The following is a 16456-nucleotide window of genomic DNA, read 5'->3' on the forward strand; positions in this document are numbered from 1 at the left end:
TGTAGTCCAGGTTGGTAACTAATTTGAAATCCTCTTGCCTCTAAACATGAACATGGGGGTTAGAGGTACTGTTGACACATACCTGTCAACTGGTTTGGTTTCTGTGTTCTTTTTGGAGTGGCAGTGAGGAGAGGATCTTACTCTGTATTCTAGACTAGCCTCAAACTCCAGGCAATTCTCCATCCTCAGCCTCCCAAATAGAACTATTCTTGTGTTTGTTTGTTTGTGTGTTTGTTTGTTTGTTTTTTAAAGACATGGTCCCTACATACCATTGCTTGTCTTTGAACTCACTATGTAGACCAGGCTGACCTCAAACCCCTGCCTCTGCCTCCTGAGTGCTGGGCTTAAAGATGTGCACCACTGTGCCTGGCAAAAACTATTCTTTTTTTTTTTTTTGGTTTTTCGAGACAGGGTTTCTCTGTGTAGCTTTGCGCCTTTCCTGGAACTCACTTGGTAGCCCAGGTTGGCCTCGAACTCACAGAGATCCACCTGGCTCTGCCTCCCGAGTGCTGGGATTAAAGGCGTGCGCCACCACCGCCCGGCTGGCAAAAACTATTCTTAAATAGTTTATAACCACCATGTTCACAATGTGGGAACAGCAAATAATACAAAGTGCATCCTGTGTACTGTATAGTGAACCAGACTTTTAAAGGGGAAGAGGCAGCCATGATAACACGAGGCAGAGGCCTGGAGAACTCTGATTTCAAGGCCAGCCTTAGCTACATAATAAGATCCCTTTTGCAAAGCAACGAGGTACTGTTGTAGAACATTCTTATATGCAACTAAATTTTCTATGGCCCAAGAAATACAGAAAGTGAATTTTATTCAAACAGCATTCAGATTGCTATATATTCAAGTAGTTATTTGTGTGTATTTTTTTCTCATTATATCCATTTTCTCTCCTTAGTACAATAAATAAAGAACAATTTTCCAAGAGAAAAAATGACACGTTGGATCCTGAACTGTAAGTAGTCTCCCATGAATTGTTAGTACACTCTGGGCCTTTTTTCCGAGATGACTTAATATTCTTATGCTAAAATTTACATGTCATAAATGTTAATAGCTAGTTAATAGTAAGTAGAAACATTTAGGCACTAAGACTATTGCCCTTAGTGTTCATTCAGTGTTCCCTGTCGAGTGTCCTACTACTCCTGTCTAGGGCTGTGCTCTCTCTTCTCTACATTTCCAGTGCGTATAGAGAATCCCTTAGACACGGGTTGACTTTCTGAGCCTAAAGCACTGAAAAGTACAGGTGCCTCGGGTTGGGGACTTAGCTCAGTGGTAGAGTGCTTGCTAGCAAGCATAAATTGTTAGAATTTACAGGTGATACTGAACATTTCATTTGGTGATGATTTGAGATCAATCTTAGAAATTGATACTTTTTATTTCTAGGTTTGTTGAGTGCACAGAATGTGGAAGAAAGATGCACCAGATCTGTGTCCTTCATCATGAGATAATCTGGCCGTCTGGGTGAGGCGTAGGACATTGGCAGAAATGTTGTTTTCTTTTCATGAGCATTCTTAGCCATGACTGTATTATGTGTTCAGAATTATTGTTTGGTTTTGTTCAAGTTAGGGTCTCACTATGTAGCTCTCTATAGCTAGGAACATGCTATGTAGACCAGGTTGTCCCTAAATTCAAGAGAACCCTCCTCCTCCTGCCTTCTGAGTGCTAGGATCAAAGGTGTGCATCACCTACCTGAATAAAGTTACAATCTTCTAAGTATTTTCTTTGGGCTCAGAATCTGGCTTACTGTTACAGCATGTTTGCCACAAGTTAGGCTCTGGGTTGTTTTTTGAGACAGCATTTCTCCCTGTCCTGCATCTTGCTCTGTAGACCAGGCTGGACTCGAATTCACAGAGATCCACCTGGCTCTTCCTTTCTGAGTGCTGAGATCAAAGCTGTGTGTCACCGTTGCCCAGTAGGCCCTGGGTTTTTTTATCCTAACACTGCCGAAACTTTTTTCTCTTTGGATTGGAAAAGAATCAGTCCAAAACCATTTTAAAACTTTAAAGAGCAGCTGAGGAGTTGGCTCACTGAGTAAAGCACCCCAAGTGTTAGGACATCCAAAACACTTGTAATGCCTACACAGGTGTGGCACCCACCTCTCAGCTCTCAACCTTTGGTAGGCAGCTATCCATACATATTTTTAAAAAAATAATTCTTAAATCTGAACAGTATGGTGAAAACCTGTCTCCATAAAAGAAAGGAAGGAAATGTAATGCTGAGATTAAAGCCACTGTTAGCTATAACTAAATGTGCCAGACTTGGAAATGCTTACTGATACTACAATCTTTAAAAGTGTACAAGTGGTGATATAAAGCCAAGGAATACCTCCTTTATGAAACATCCTAGCTGTAATGGTCTACTAAATGACTCTTGGTGGGAGTGTAGGACCAGTAAGTTACATAGCTGTACTATGGTGTAGACGCAGAGGATGTCAAATGAGATTCAGAAAGGATAGCTCTCATTTTGTGAGAGAGGAACTGATCTTTCTTTCCCAGGAAAAACAAGTTAGAGAGTCAAAATTATGTTGTAGTGGGTAGGATCTACTCACTGTGTATTGTTCCCTTACTAGACTAATTGTTGATATAGCTAAGCAGATGAAAGAAATGGAAAATGTCATTTAATTTATCTGAAAATTGCCAATAGTGATTGTCAATGGTGACCTTTAAATTTTCACTGTAATTTGTCTTTAAATATGCATGGGGAAATTGAGAGTTAAAGACCAGCCTGAGTATAATAGCTGAGGGATGCAGTTCAGTGGTAGGGAACTTGCCTAGTGTATATTTATAGAACTGGTGGGGGTAGGGGGTTTGGATTGTGTGTGAAGAAACATAGATATTGATGTCACACTTGTTGTATAATCAAGAATACCCTCCAACTCACTTCTACCTCTCAGGTGCTGGCATTATAAAAGTGTAGCACAGAAACCTAAGGAAAGGGAAAGGGTCCTTTGTTTTGTTAGTGGTGGTTTTTTTGAGATGGTCTCACTATAGCCCAGCCTGGCCAGCAGCTGCTCTTGATCTTGCTGTCTTCCATTCCCAGTTGAGATTATAGTTTGTTCTCTGTCTCTCTCAGCTAGAACTCCCAAGCCTGCCTTCTAAAAGCTATTTGTACACTGTTACATATATAGGAATTCTTGTACCAAGTCGGTGGTGGTAGTAGTTGTATAAGCAATGTCCTCGTTTACATTTTATTTAGGTTTGTCTGTGATGGCTGTTTAAAGAAAACTGCACGCACTAGGAAAGAAAATAAGTTTTCTGCTAAAAGTAAGTATCATTATTTGAGGTAAAAAAAATTTGGCTTAAAAAATATAGCCAAGTGGTGTGGGTTCATGCCTTTAATTCCAGATACCTGAATAGTAGTGAAAATGAAACCAGCTGAAATTCATCAATTTTACCTCTCCATTCCACGAGAGTTGGAACTTGCTCCATTGCAGCACATACCTCTTAATCCCTGTATTCCAAAGGCAGTTGGATCTCTTGAGTTTGAGGCCAGCCTTGGCTAAGTAGGGAGACTCTTTTGTTTCAAGAAAGAAACAAAAATTTTAAACCAACATGAAATAATTCTATAGCATACTGAACTATTTAGAAAAAAAATTTTTTTAAAGATTTATTTTATTTATTATGTAAACAATGTTCTTTCTGCAAGTTTGCCTGTACACCAGAAGAGGGAATCAGATCTCATTATAGATGGTTGTGAGCCACCATGTGGTTGCTGGGAATTGAACTCAGGACCTCTGGAAGAGCAGTCAGTGCTCTTAACCACTGAGCCATCTCTCCAGCCCCCACATCTGATATTTTTAAAGGGACTTTTGTTAATTTTTTCTATCTTTATTCCTATATTTATTCCTGTTCTGGCACAGGTCATAATGTGGGCCAAGTGTAAAAGTGACTAGTACTCAGTTTCCCTCCTTTGGCAGTGTAGAGGTAATTTACAGAGACCTTCAGGCCTTAGATAAGCCTGTGTGTTGAGGAATAGGATAGCAGAGTTACCTTACAGTATTAAAAATCAAATACAAGCTAAGTAATGGTGGTGCACACCTTTAACCCCACACTCCCAGAGGCAGAGGCAGGTGGGTCTCTGTGAGTTCCAGAACAGCCTGGTCTACAGAGTGAGTTCCAGGACAGCCAGGGCTACAAAAAAGAAATCAAATACGTCAGTTTTATAGATGAACCTCAAGATTGACAGTAAAAAAATTGAACCATAGTAACTTTGTTCCTACTGTTTAATACTTGGAACTGAGCCCAGTGCCACACCTTGGTAACTTTTAACTTTTATATTCCTAGGATTGCCATCTACCAGACTTGGCACCTTCCTGGAAAATCGAGTGAATGACTTCCTAAGACGACAAAATCACCCTGAATCAGGAGAGGTCACTGTTAGGGTTGTTCATGCTTCTGACAAAACTGTGGAGGTGAAACCAGGCATGAAAGCAAGGTGTCTAGTAATTTCCTTTTCTTCTCTTATAGATCCGCAGTTACGTTTGCTCAGTCACTGTTGATAATTTCCACCTGAATGATATGTGGTTTCCTTTCAATCTAAACTGTATAGGTTTGTAGATAGTGGAGAGATGGCAGAATCTTTTCCATACCGAACCAAGGCCCTTTTTGCCTTTGAAGAAATCGATGGTGTTGATTTGTGTTTCTTTGGCATGCATGTTCAAGAGTATGGCTCTGACTGCCCCCCACCCAACCAAAGGTAGGACTTTCTTAACCATGACCAGCTTCTCATTTTGTGAGGGTGGGAACAGCATGGGGATTGGGTTCATACTATAACTAGTACAAAAGCTCACCCGGCAGAAACGTGATGTTGTGTATAGCATGTACCAGGTAAAAATAACGTAGACCCCATGGCCAACTCTGGTCCCCACACAGCCACAATCTATGCTTTTTCTATGATAATTTACAAATAGCAGTGAGCACAAGAAAGAAGGAAGATGTTTTTAGCCATGTAAATAATAACTTAATATGTGATAGAACACTTTTCTCTCCCTGTTTTTGATATAGGAGAGTATACATATCTTACCTCGATAGTGTTCATTTCTTCCGTCCTAAATGCTTGAGGACCGCAGTCTATCATGAAATCCTAATTGGATATTTAGAATATGTCAAGAAATTGGGGTAAGCCTATTAATAACTGCTGTCTTTTAAAAACAATGTGTTGTGGAAATGTGTAAGTATATATTTGGTTTTCTCGTGTTGGTCATGAAATAGTAAAGCTATGACTTGAACCTGTTAGATTCTCTGTGATAGGAATCTGATGTCACTATATTTTTCCCTACTTCACTGATCCTTTAGTTCTAGTTTGTTTAGTTAAACTCTTGTATTTTCAGTTTGAATTAAAAGTTATTGGTTGGAGAGATGGCTCAGCAATTCAAGAGAACCTGGGTTCAATTTCCAGCACCTACATGGCAGCTCACAACTTTCTGTAACTCCAGTTCTAGGAGATCTGACATCCTCACACCAATGCACATAAAATTGGAGGAGAAAAAAAAAGTTGTTGATATTACTCATTTAAAGATAAAAATTTTCCTTGATCCTTTTGTACTTGGATAAAAAGACTGAAAACAAGTTGAATGTGATGGTGTGCACTTATAAATTCAGCATGTGGGAGGCTTGGGGCTGGAGAGTACAAGTTCATTTATAAGTTAAGATCTGAAGGTATTCTTGCCTTTAAAGTACATACCTTTTGATCTTAAAGCACAGGCTTTAGGATCAAGAACTGTCGTCCCCTCTATAAATGAAATTCACAACATGCCTCCATGGTCTTTCAAAACAAGTAGGTGGTATGAGAACTCTGTGCTTAAGTTGCTCCTAAGCATTTGGATCTGGGTTTTTGGTCTTCTTTAGTAAGCATTTGTGTCTACGTTTTTTCACCTTGTGGTTTAAAGTGTATCACTGCCTTTCTCTAGCACAAATGATATCTTCTTGATGTCCTTATCTTCGTGTTTTAGATACACAACAGGGCATATTTGGGCATGTCCACCGAGTGAAGGGGATGACTACATCTTCCACTGCCATCCTCCCGATCAGAAGATCCCAAAGCCCAAGCGCCTACAGGAATGGTACAAAAAGATGCTTGACAAGGCTGTGTCAGAACGTATTGTCCATGATTACAAGGTCTGTTGGAACATGGAAGTGAATTAGTCTTACTATTTTTGTCTTCTCTTTGACAAGTCTTCTGTTCTGGCTTATAATGGGCAATTGCTATAACTATGATAATTCATTAAAATATATTTTTTAATTCATTAAAGGTTTTTTTAATTGGTTTTGGTTTTTCTGAGAGGGTGTCTCTGTGTACTGTGTACCTTTGGCACCTGTTCTAGAACTCACTCTGTAGCCCAGGCTGGACTGGAACTTAAGAGATCCGCCTGCCTCTGCCTCCTGAGTGCTGGGTTCAAAGGTGTGCGCCACCACCGCCCAGATAAAGTATATGTTTTATACAGAAGTTTTCAAAGTAAGAAAAGCTAGGTATTAGGTGGCTTACGCATCAGCAAAATCTGGTAGTGCTTGCCTATAATCTCACATCAGAAACCAAGGCAAGAGGATTAGGAGGTTAAGACAACTATCATGGGTCTCTGGAGTGATGGATTAGCAATTTAGAGGCCTTGTTCTTGCAGAGGACCTAGATTCAGTTTCCAACACCCACGTGGTGGCTCAGCATTCATCTATGACTTCAGGTAATCTGACTCCCTTTTCTGTCCTCTGTGGGCATCAGGCACACGCATGGTACACACAAACGCATGCAGGCCAAATATTCATATAAGATAAAATCAATATATCTTATTTTTTAATAGTTAAATCTAACGTAGATAGGACATGGTGGTGTGTGCCTTTACCAGTGAATAGGCAGAGACAGACAAATCTCATCTATATAGGGAATTCCTGAACATCCTGGGCTATGTAGTAAAATGTCTCAAAAAAGAACTAGGCATGGTGAGGTATGCCTTTAATCCTAGCACTCAGGAGACTGAAGCAGGTAGATCTCTGACTTCTGAGGCCAGCCTGGTCTACATAATGAGCTCCAGGCCAGCCAAGGGTACACAGTGAGAACCTGCCTCAAAGAAGGAAATATATTAGTACAATGTCAAATGTGTTCTCAATGTTTCTCTGGAATGTGCCCTGAAGGACATTTTCATTCTTGCCATACAATGAAAGCTTTTTAAGAAAATAAAGCATTGCCGGGCGGTGGTGGCGCACGCCTTTAATCCCAGCACTCGGGAGGCAGAGCCAGGTGGATCGCTGTGAGTTCGAGGCCAGCCTGGGCTACCAAGTGAGCTCCAGGAAAGACGCAAAGCTACATAGAGAAACCCTGTCTCGAAGAAAATAAAGCATAGAAATTCCTAATTGTACTTTGAAATTCCTAATTACTTCCTTGGGTTTTTTTGTTTTGTTTTTTTTCAACAGGATATTTTAAAACAAGCTACTGAAGATCGATTAACAAGTGCAAAGGAGTTACCCTACTTTGAAGGTGATTTCTGGCCCAATGTTCTGGAAGAAAGCATTAAAGAACTTGAACAGGAAGAGGAAGAGAGAAAACGGGAAGAGAACACCAGCAATGAGAGTACTGATGTAAGGGCTCTTTTTCTCTGCAGTGTCTGTGTTGATAGCTGATAATACAGAAAGGAGTTTACAATGTCTGTGTTTATTTAAACAACTGTGTAACAGCGGTAGCTGTCCTGGAACTCACTCTGTAGACCAGGCTGGCCTTGAACTCAGAGATCACCTGCCTCTGGCTCCTGAATTCTGGGGTGAAAGGCTTGTGCCACCTCTGCCTGTCCACTTAGTGATCTGCACTTTCTCTCAGCACTCAGGGAATGCAAAGTCAGCCTGGGCCACATAGTTCAAGGCCCACCTTGGCTGCAGAACCAACCCTGTCTCAGAATGAAGGGTTACTGTGATTCTAACTAGAATCCTAGATGTTGAAGTTCCTGAAAAATATACAGTAAAAATACCTAACTGGCCAAATTATAACTAGTATAGGCTTTGTAGCCTGCATATCCTCTCTAGTGTATTTTTATAGAAGTGCTGATAATCACGCCCAGGCTAATCATGCTGCTACTAGGCAGGTTCTCTGCCACTGAAGTGCTGTACCCACACAGCCTTTTTTATAACTTAACCATACAAAAACATAAAACATAAAACTTGCTTTTTAACTTAACCATACAAAAACAGGCCAGGAACAGACATAACCTGTCTGCTTAATAGAACCTGACCTAGTACCCTAGTCTCTTATTGACCATGTTTTCTAGGTTTCAACTTAGTAAAATCAGTTCTGGCTAGGCACAGTGATACACTTTTTTATTTAAGCATTCAAAAGGCAGAGACAGGAAGGTATATGTGAGTTCTAAAGCCAGACTTCTATGTACTGAAACCATGTCCAAAACAAAGCTTGGGCAGGTGAGATGGCTCTGGGTGAAGGCCTTTAGCCACCAAACCCTTAGTTCACTCCTTGTCCCCAGACTGTTGAAGCAGAGAACTGGCTCTCATACATTACTCTCTGACCTCCACACCTGTGTGCTGTGGTGCTCAAACATGAACACACATACATGCAAGGGCCCTAGCAAAAGTTCAGTCTACAGCATGAAAAAACAAAAGAAAAGGCTCTTAAGCCAAGCATGGCAGTTGCCTGCCTGTCATCTCAGTATTTGGATGGTAGGTACAGGAAGGTCAGTTTAAGGCTGAGGTGAAATTCCATGATACACAAATCTCTGTTTCAATTCTCTCTCTCTCTCTCTCTCTCTCTCTCTCTCTCTCTCTCTCTCTCTCTCTCTCTCTCCCCCCCCCTTTCCCCCTCTCCCCCCCCCCAATTTACCAAAATTTCCCCCCTTCCCCATGACAGGGTTTCTCTGTATAGCCCTGTCTGTCTTGGAACTCACTCTATGGACCAGACTGGCCCCCATCATCTGCCTTTCCTCCCAAGTGCTGGGATTAATGGAGGGAGCAAGGCTGCTCTCCAAAATGCTTTAGCCTTTGGTTAAATTCACTGATAGATTGTGGGTGAAAAAGGAGACAAACACCAAAGCCTGCTTCCCACTTCCATGCTCCATGGTTTTCATGGGTCACCAACCTTGGTGCCACTCATTCTTCACCCCGTCCCAAATATGGGACACATCAGTCTCTGTAACTCTGTAAACTCGGGCTTTTCGTTTATTTTTATTTTTTGTTTTTTTCTAGATAGAGTTTCTCTGTGTAGCCCTGGCTGTCCTGAAATTCGCTCTGTAGACCAGGCTGGCCTCATACTCAGAGATCTGCCTGTCTCTGCCTCCCAAGTGCTGGGATTAAAGGCGTGTGCCACCACTGCCTATCAAAATGGAGGTTTTCTAGATTTCTTTAAATGAAGCTTGAGGTCTTCACTAGGAGGCAATTAGGTGAGGTGGCTCAGTACTCAAGAGCACTTGCTGCACTTTCAGAGGACCTCAGTTCCATTCTGTTCCCTGCACCCACAACAGGAAGCTCATAACTGTAACTCCAGTTTTAGACTCAAACAGCCTGTGAAAGCACCTACATGTGGGTGGCACACACTCCTGCAGCTATACACACAAACATAAATAAAAGAATAGTTATGCATTAGCTGGTGGGGTAAAATAAGAAACAGTTTAAAAAGGAGTGGATGATGAGCATCTGGAGAAATAAAATACCGGCAAGAATGTAGTATCCTGTTTCAAAGAAAAGAAGCTCTTGCCTTCAATCTTATTTCCAAATCCGTCCAAACATTTTCATTTCTACTTTGTGCTGCCCTACAGGTAACAAAAGGGGACAGCAAAAATGCTAAGAAGAAGAATAACAAGAAAACCAGCAAAAACAAGAGCAGCCTGAGTAGGGGCAGTAAGAAGAAGCCTGGTATGCCCAATGTGTCTAATGACCTGTCTCAGAAACTGTATGCCACCATGGAAAAGCATAAAGAGGTGAGGGGCAATCCTTCAAGGTAGAAGGGTCTGTACTGTAGCAGGTGATGTTCTCAACTGCCCACCCCAACTGACATTGTATTGAGAACTCCAGGTTGCTGAAAATGAGGAGGACAGAAATGGTTTGAGTGATGACTGGGATGAAAAGAAGATGTGTATAGACTTTGATGTAAAACAGAAAATGTTTTAATTTTAACTATGTGACTGATAATTCATTCCCTCAGCCATGCCACTGGTAAGGAAGGCCCTGCATTCTAGCAGACACCACTATCAGAATACACCTAATACCCTGGCCCAATTTGGGGGATAAAGTACTGTTTGAATAAGCTCATGGTAATTGATAAGACTTAAATTGTCTAATCTTAGGCGCTAGAATCTCAAGTGGTTCAGAGACATACATTCAGGCAAAGCACTCATGAACATAAATCTAATATATGTATACACATGCATCTTTTAAATTGATAACTGAAAAAGCTGTATAGACTTCCTCTGCCATTTGCTATTTATTTGTTGTCTGTGTTTTAGCAAGTACCTTCCAAGAAAAACATCCAAACTGATGAGAATTGTGTTGAGTTGCCATGTCTTCACAGAGATCCTTTTTGAACAGGTCTCAGTCTTCTGTCAAGCCATGGGCATTTTTGTTGATTAGTCTAGGCCAGGGTCTTGCATAGTATCTCCATTTAGATTTGACTGGATACTTCCTTGTACTTAGATTCAGGTTAAACCACAGGCCCCATCTTAAAGTATACTACTGACTGCATGTGTGCTGGCCCTGAACTAGTCTGGTTTGGTTTGACTTAGACAGGTTCTAACTGTGTAGACCAGACTTGTCTCAAACTCACAGAAAGCACCTGATTCTGACTTCAGATTGCTGTGTCAACTACACCTAGCCCTAGACTGTTCTTATCTTGAAGATGCTACGGAAATGAAGTAACAGGATATTAGTTTAAAGGGTTCTTTTGGTTTGTTGTTGTTTTTTTTTTTTTTGTTTTCGAGACAGGGTTTCTCTGTGTAGCCCTGGCTATCCTGGAACTCCCTCTGTAGACCAGGCTGGCCTCAAACTCACAGAGATCCACCTGCGCTTCCTCCTGAGTGTTAGATTAAATGTGTGCACAGTCAGCCGCTGACCTGAGTTTTAGGTTCTTTATATTCAAGTCTCAAAATGAACAAGGATAGGAGACGGGAATATGGCTGTCAGCTAACCTGAACCCACTCACCCTGCTGTGGTCCCTCTGGTGCCTTTCTGCTGCAGTGGTGGTGTACTTGCAGAGTCACAGCGATCTTGTCTCTTGGCAGGTCTTCTTTGTAATCCGCCTCATCGCTTGTCCTGCTCCCAACTCCCTGCCTCCCATTGTTGATCCTGACCCTCTCATCCCCTGTGACCTGATGGATGGTCGAGATGCATTCCTCACCCTTGCAAGGGATAAGCACCTGGAATTCTCTTCCCTCCGAAGAGCCCAGTGGTCTACCATGTGCATGCTGGTGGAGCTGCATACACAGAGTCAGGATCGATTTGTCTACACCTGCAACGAGTGCAAGCACCATGTGGAGACACGCTGGCATTGCACTGTGTGTGAGGTGGGTACCACCTTGTGGGGAGGCAGGACAGGCCACATTGGTCCTCACTGTCTGACTTACATAGGCATGTGTTAACACCTGCCCTCGTGGGGAGTGACGAGATGAAGAGAATGGTTTTGTCTTTTTATAAATGGAGCTTGTCTAGCCCTGTGAAAATATATACAATGCTTTTGAATTATTTCAGTCTTGCAGAGTTGACAGTCATCTCTGGTTTTTCCCCTCCAGGATTATGATCTGTGTATCACCTGTTATAACACTAAAAACCATGACCACAAAATGGAGAAACTAGGCCTTGGCTTAGATGATGAGAGCAACAACCAGCAAGCCGCAGCCACACAGAGCCCAGGAGACTCTCGCCGCTTGAGCATCCAACGCTGCATACAGTCTCTGGTACATGCTTGCCAGTGCCGCAATGCCAACTGTTCCCTGCCTTCCTGCCAGAAGATGAAGAGGGTCGTGCAGCACACCAAAGGCTGCAAACGGAAAACCAATGGTGGATGCCCCATCTGCAAACAGCTCATCGCCCTCTGCTGCTACCACGCCAAGCACTGCCAGGAGAACAAATGCCCGGTGCCATTCTGCCTCAACATCAAGCAAAAGCTCAGGCAGCAGCAACTGCAGCACCGGCTCCAACAGGCTCAGATGCTCCGCAGGAGGATGGCCAGCATGCAGCGGACTGGCGTGGCGGGGCAGCAGCAGGGCCTACCTTCCCCAACTCCTGCCACTCCTACCACCCCAACTGGCCAACAGCCGTCCACCCCACAGACACCCCAGCCCCAACCCACCTCTCAACCTCAGCCCACTCCTCCCAACAACATGCCACCCTACTTGCCCAGGACTCAAACTACGGGCCCTGTGTCCCAGGGTAAGGCAGCAGGCCAAGTGACCCCACCAACCCCACCTCAGACTGCTCAGCCCTCTCTTCCAGGGCCTCCACCTGCTGCAGTAGAAATGGCAATGCAGATTCAGAGGGCAGCAGAGACACAGCGCCAGATGGCTCATGTACAAATTTTCCAAAGGCCAATCCAGCACCAGATGCCCCCGATGACACCCATGGCCCCTATGGGCATGAACCCACCTCCCATGGCCAGAGGTCCTGGTGGGCATTTGGAGCCAGGAATGGGTCCCACAGGAATGCAGCAGCAGCCACCTTGGGCCCAAGGAGGAATGCCTCAGCCACAGCAGATGCAATCAGGGATGCCAAGGCCAGCCATGATGTCAGTGGCCCAGCATGGTCAGCCCTTGAACATGGCACCACAGCCAGGATTGGGCCAAGTAGGTGTGAGCCCACTTAAACCAGGCACTGTGTCTCAACAAGCCTTACAAAACCTTTTGCGGACTCTCAGGTCTCCCAGTTCTCCCTTACAGCAGCAACAGGTGCTTAGTATCCTTCACGCCAACCCCCAACTGTTGGCTGCATTTATCAAGCAGCGGGCTGCCAAGTATGCCAACTCCAATCCACAACCTCTCCCTGGACAGCCTGGCATGCCCCAGGGACAGCCAGGGCTGCAGCCACCTACCATGCCTGGTCAGCAAGGTGTCCACTCCAACCCAGCCTTGCAGAACATGAATCCTATGCAGGCAGGTGTCCAGAGAGCTGGCCTGCCCCAGCAGCAACCCCAGCAGCAGCTCCAGCCACCCATGGGAGGAATGAGTCCCCAGGCTCAGCAAATGAACATGAATCACAATGCCATGCCTTCACAGTTCCGAGACATCTTAAGACGTCAGATGATGCAACAGCAGGGAGCAGGGCCAGGAATTGGCCCTGGAATGGCTAACCACAACCAGTTCCAGCAACCCCAAGGAATTGGCTACCCACCCCAGCAGCAACAGCAGCAGCAGCAGCGGATGCAGCATCACATGCAGCAGATGCAGCAAGGGAATATGGGACAGATGGGCCAGCTCCCCCAGGCTTTGGGAGCAGAGGCAGGAGCCAGTCTACAGGTCTATCAGCAGCGACTTCTTCAGCAACAGATGGGGTCTCCTGCTCAGCCCAACCCTATGAGTCCACAGCAGCATATGCTCCCAAACCAGGCACAGTCCCCACACCTGCAAGGTCAGCAGATCCCTAGTTCTCTCTCCAATCAAGTGCGTTCTCCCCAGCCCGTCCCTTCTCCGCGACCACAGTCTCAGCCCCCCCATTCCAGCCCATCTCCGAGGATGCAGCCTCAGCCTTCTCCACACCATGTTTCTCCACAGACCAGTTCCCCACATCCTGGACTGGTAGCTGCCCAGGCTGCCAACCCCATGGAACAAGGGCATTTTGCCAGCCCAGACCAGAATTCAATGCTTTCACAGCTTGCTAGCAATCCAGGCATGGCAAACCTCCACGGTGCAAGCGCCACGGACCTGGGACTGAGCACTGATAATGCAGACTTGAATTCAAACCTCTCACAGAGTACACTAGACATACACTAGAGACACCTTGTAATATTTTGGGAGCAAAAAAATTATTTTCTCTTAACAAGACTTTTTGTACTGAAAACAATTTTTTTGAATCTTTCTTAGCCTAAAAGACAATTTTCCTTGGAACATGTAAAAACTGTGCAGTAGCCGTTTGTGGTTTAAAGCAAACATGCCAGATGAACCTGAGGGATAATAGATTACAAAGAATATATTTTTGTTATGGCTGGTTACCCCAGCTGTTTTCCCCCCCCTGTGTGTGTGGTTCAAGTGTGCACTGGGAGGCGACTGAGGTCTGAAGCCAACCATATGCTCCTGCCTTGCACCTCCAATAGGTTTTATTATTTTTTTTAAATTAATGAAAATATGTAATATTAATAGTTATTATTTACTGGTGCAGATGGTTGACATTTTTCCCTATTTTCCTCACTTTATGGAAGAATTTAAAAAAAAAAAAAAAGAACATTTCTAAAACCAGAGGACAAAAGGGGTTAATGTTACTTAAATTACATTATATATATATATATATAAATATATATAAATATATTAAGATACCAATTTTTTTCTCTGGGTGCAAAGATGTTTGTTCTTTTAAAAATGTTTAAAAAAAAAAAAAGCCTCCTCTTTCCACCCCTCAAGTCAACTTTTGTGCTCCAGAAGATTTTCTATTCCGTAAGTCTGAGCGTAAAACTTCAAGTATTAAGATAATTTGTACATGTAGAGAAAAAAAATGACTTTTTCAAAATATACAGGGGCAGCTGCCAAATTGATGTATTATAATATTGTGGTTCTGTTTCTTGAGAGAATTTTTTGTTATTTTTACATCTAACAAAGGAAAAAATTTAAAAAGAGGGTAAGAAACGACTCCAGTGGGGTGATTTTAACATGCAAATGTCCGAGGTTTCTTCGCTTGCTTTCTTCCTTACTCTGCCCCCACACACACATACACTTTCTGTAAAACTTGAAAATAGAAAGCAAAAACCCTCAACTGTTGTAAATCATGCAATTAAAGTTGATTACTTATAAATATGAACTTTGGATCACTGTATAGACTGTTAAATTTGATTTCTTATTACCTATTGTTAAATAAACTGTGTGAGACAGACACCTCGGCTTGTTTCACTTCTTTAAGGCTCATCTTAGTCTTAGAGAAGACCAGGTCAGCACTGGAGATGAAGCTGGTAGACTGCTTGCTATGTATGCCTATGTACAAGTCAGTCCCAGCCAGCACCCCAGCGGGCATGTGCCTGCAATCCTAGTCCTCAGAGAATAGAAGTAGAAAGATCAAAAGCTGAAAGTTGTTTTCAGCTATGCTGCAAATTGGTGGACAGTCTGCTACTTGAGACCCTGTCTCAGAATTTCAAAAAACCAAAAATAGCACAAAAGAAAAAGAAAAGCTGCTACTTAGCAAGCCTATTTAGGGCCGAGAGTAAACGTTTGGCATGCCCACTAGCTTATATGTACTAAGTCACTAAATTTGCCGAACTTTTCCAAAGTTCAGGAGATAGAGACCCCCCACGCTGCTCCACCAAAAAGCAGCCTTTGGTGGCACACATTTTTAATCCCAGGGCTTGAGAAGCAGAAGTATTACTTAGTTGTTGTGTTACTGTTATTTTGTGTCTGCACTTACATGCCATGACACATGTGGAAGACAGTGACGTGGCCAGAACCCTTTCTCTTCACACAGGGGTCGGCTTTCAAACGTGTAACAATCCTGCTCCTTCATCCTGAGTGCTGAGATTACAGGCTTTGTGATACTACTCACGGCCCAAATTATTTCTTCACACAGTTTTACAGTCTTGAAATATAAGATGGGCTTGAGGGGAAAAATATGATTCAAAGGACTACACTACTGCTTCTACAAGATTTTTTGTTTTGTTTTGTTTTGTTTCTTTTATTTGGTTTTGGGGTTTTCTTTGAAGTTTTGTTTTGGGTGGGAGGTTGCAAGGGCAGAGAGCAGATTTGAGGGGACTGGGAGATGTGGTATCGGAATTCATGATGTGAAATCCACGTGAATGAAAGTTAAAAAAATAAATGGGCTGGAACATGTTAGCATTCACCAAGGACAACCTTGCCTGAGGTCAACTCACCCAGCAAACACAGCACCTAGTTCTGGGCTAGGTCTGACCACATACACAAACAGGCTTCCTGGCCCTTGAGCAGTCTGGATGTGCCCTCATGCTGGCTTGGGGGGGATGGGAGGGAGTGGGCTATATGTACAAGTTGAACAGGGCTGGGGCTGTTTTGAGTTTGTAGAGTGCTTCCTTAAAAGGTAAGGCCCTGGGTTTGTCCCTTCACTCTCTCTCTCTCTCTCGCCCAAATGTCTCTATGAGACCCTATCGAAAGAAATCAAACCATGGTGGTGTTTGCCTTTAGCACTTGGGAGAAAGACTGGTATTAACTTTTGAGTTGGAGGCCAGCTTGGCCTTCATGGAGGGTTCTAGGCTAGCCAGGCATACATAGTAAGACCCTGTCTCAAATGTTCTAAAAGTTAAACAGAAGCCGGGTGGTGGTATCACTCGCCTTTTATCCCAGCACTCGGGAAGCAGAGGCAGGCGGAAC

At 43.4% G+C, this 16456-nt stretch overlaps 1 protein-coding gene across 2 annotated transcripts in view; it reads left to right on the forward strand.

Moving 5' to 3' along the window:
• Ep300 (E1A binding protein p300) overlaps positions 1 to 15001 on the forward strand; it is a 72349-nt gene extending 57348 nt beyond the window's left edge. For both annotated transcript variants that reach the window (XM_028871214.2, XM_037197691.1), the window contains exons 21-31: positions 908 to 964; positions 1393 to 1470; positions 3205 to 3272; positions 4293 to 4443; positions 4558 to 4704; positions 5013 to 5126; positions 5960 to 6125; positions 7413 to 7577; positions 9752 to 9913; positions 11210 to 11491; positions 11717 to 15001. In XM_028871214.2, coding sequence (XP_028727047.1) covers positions 908 to 964; positions 1393 to 1470; positions 3205 to 3272; positions 4293 to 4443; positions 4558 to 4704; positions 5013 to 5126; positions 5960 to 6125; positions 7413 to 7577; positions 9752 to 9913; positions 11210 to 11491; positions 11717 to 13909 — 3583 coding nt within the window. In that variant the 3' untranslated portion in view covers positions 13910 to 15001. The remainder of the gene's footprint in view (positions 1 to 907; positions 965 to 1392; positions 1471 to 3204; positions 3273 to 4292; positions 4444 to 4557; positions 4705 to 5012; positions 5127 to 5959; positions 6126 to 7412; positions 7578 to 9751; positions 9914 to 11209; positions 11492 to 11716) is intronic.
• The last annotated feature ends 1455 nt before the right edge of the window (positions 15002 to 16456 follow it).

Source organism: Peromyscus leucopus, chromosome 20 (assembly GCF_004664715.2).
Source record: "Peromyscus leucopus breed LL Stock chromosome 20, UCI_PerLeu_2.1, whole genome shotgun sequence".
In the NCBI taxonomy this organism is placed as follows: domain Eukaryota; kingdom Metazoa; phylum Chordata; class Mammalia; order Rodentia; family Cricetidae; genus Peromyscus; species Peromyscus leucopus.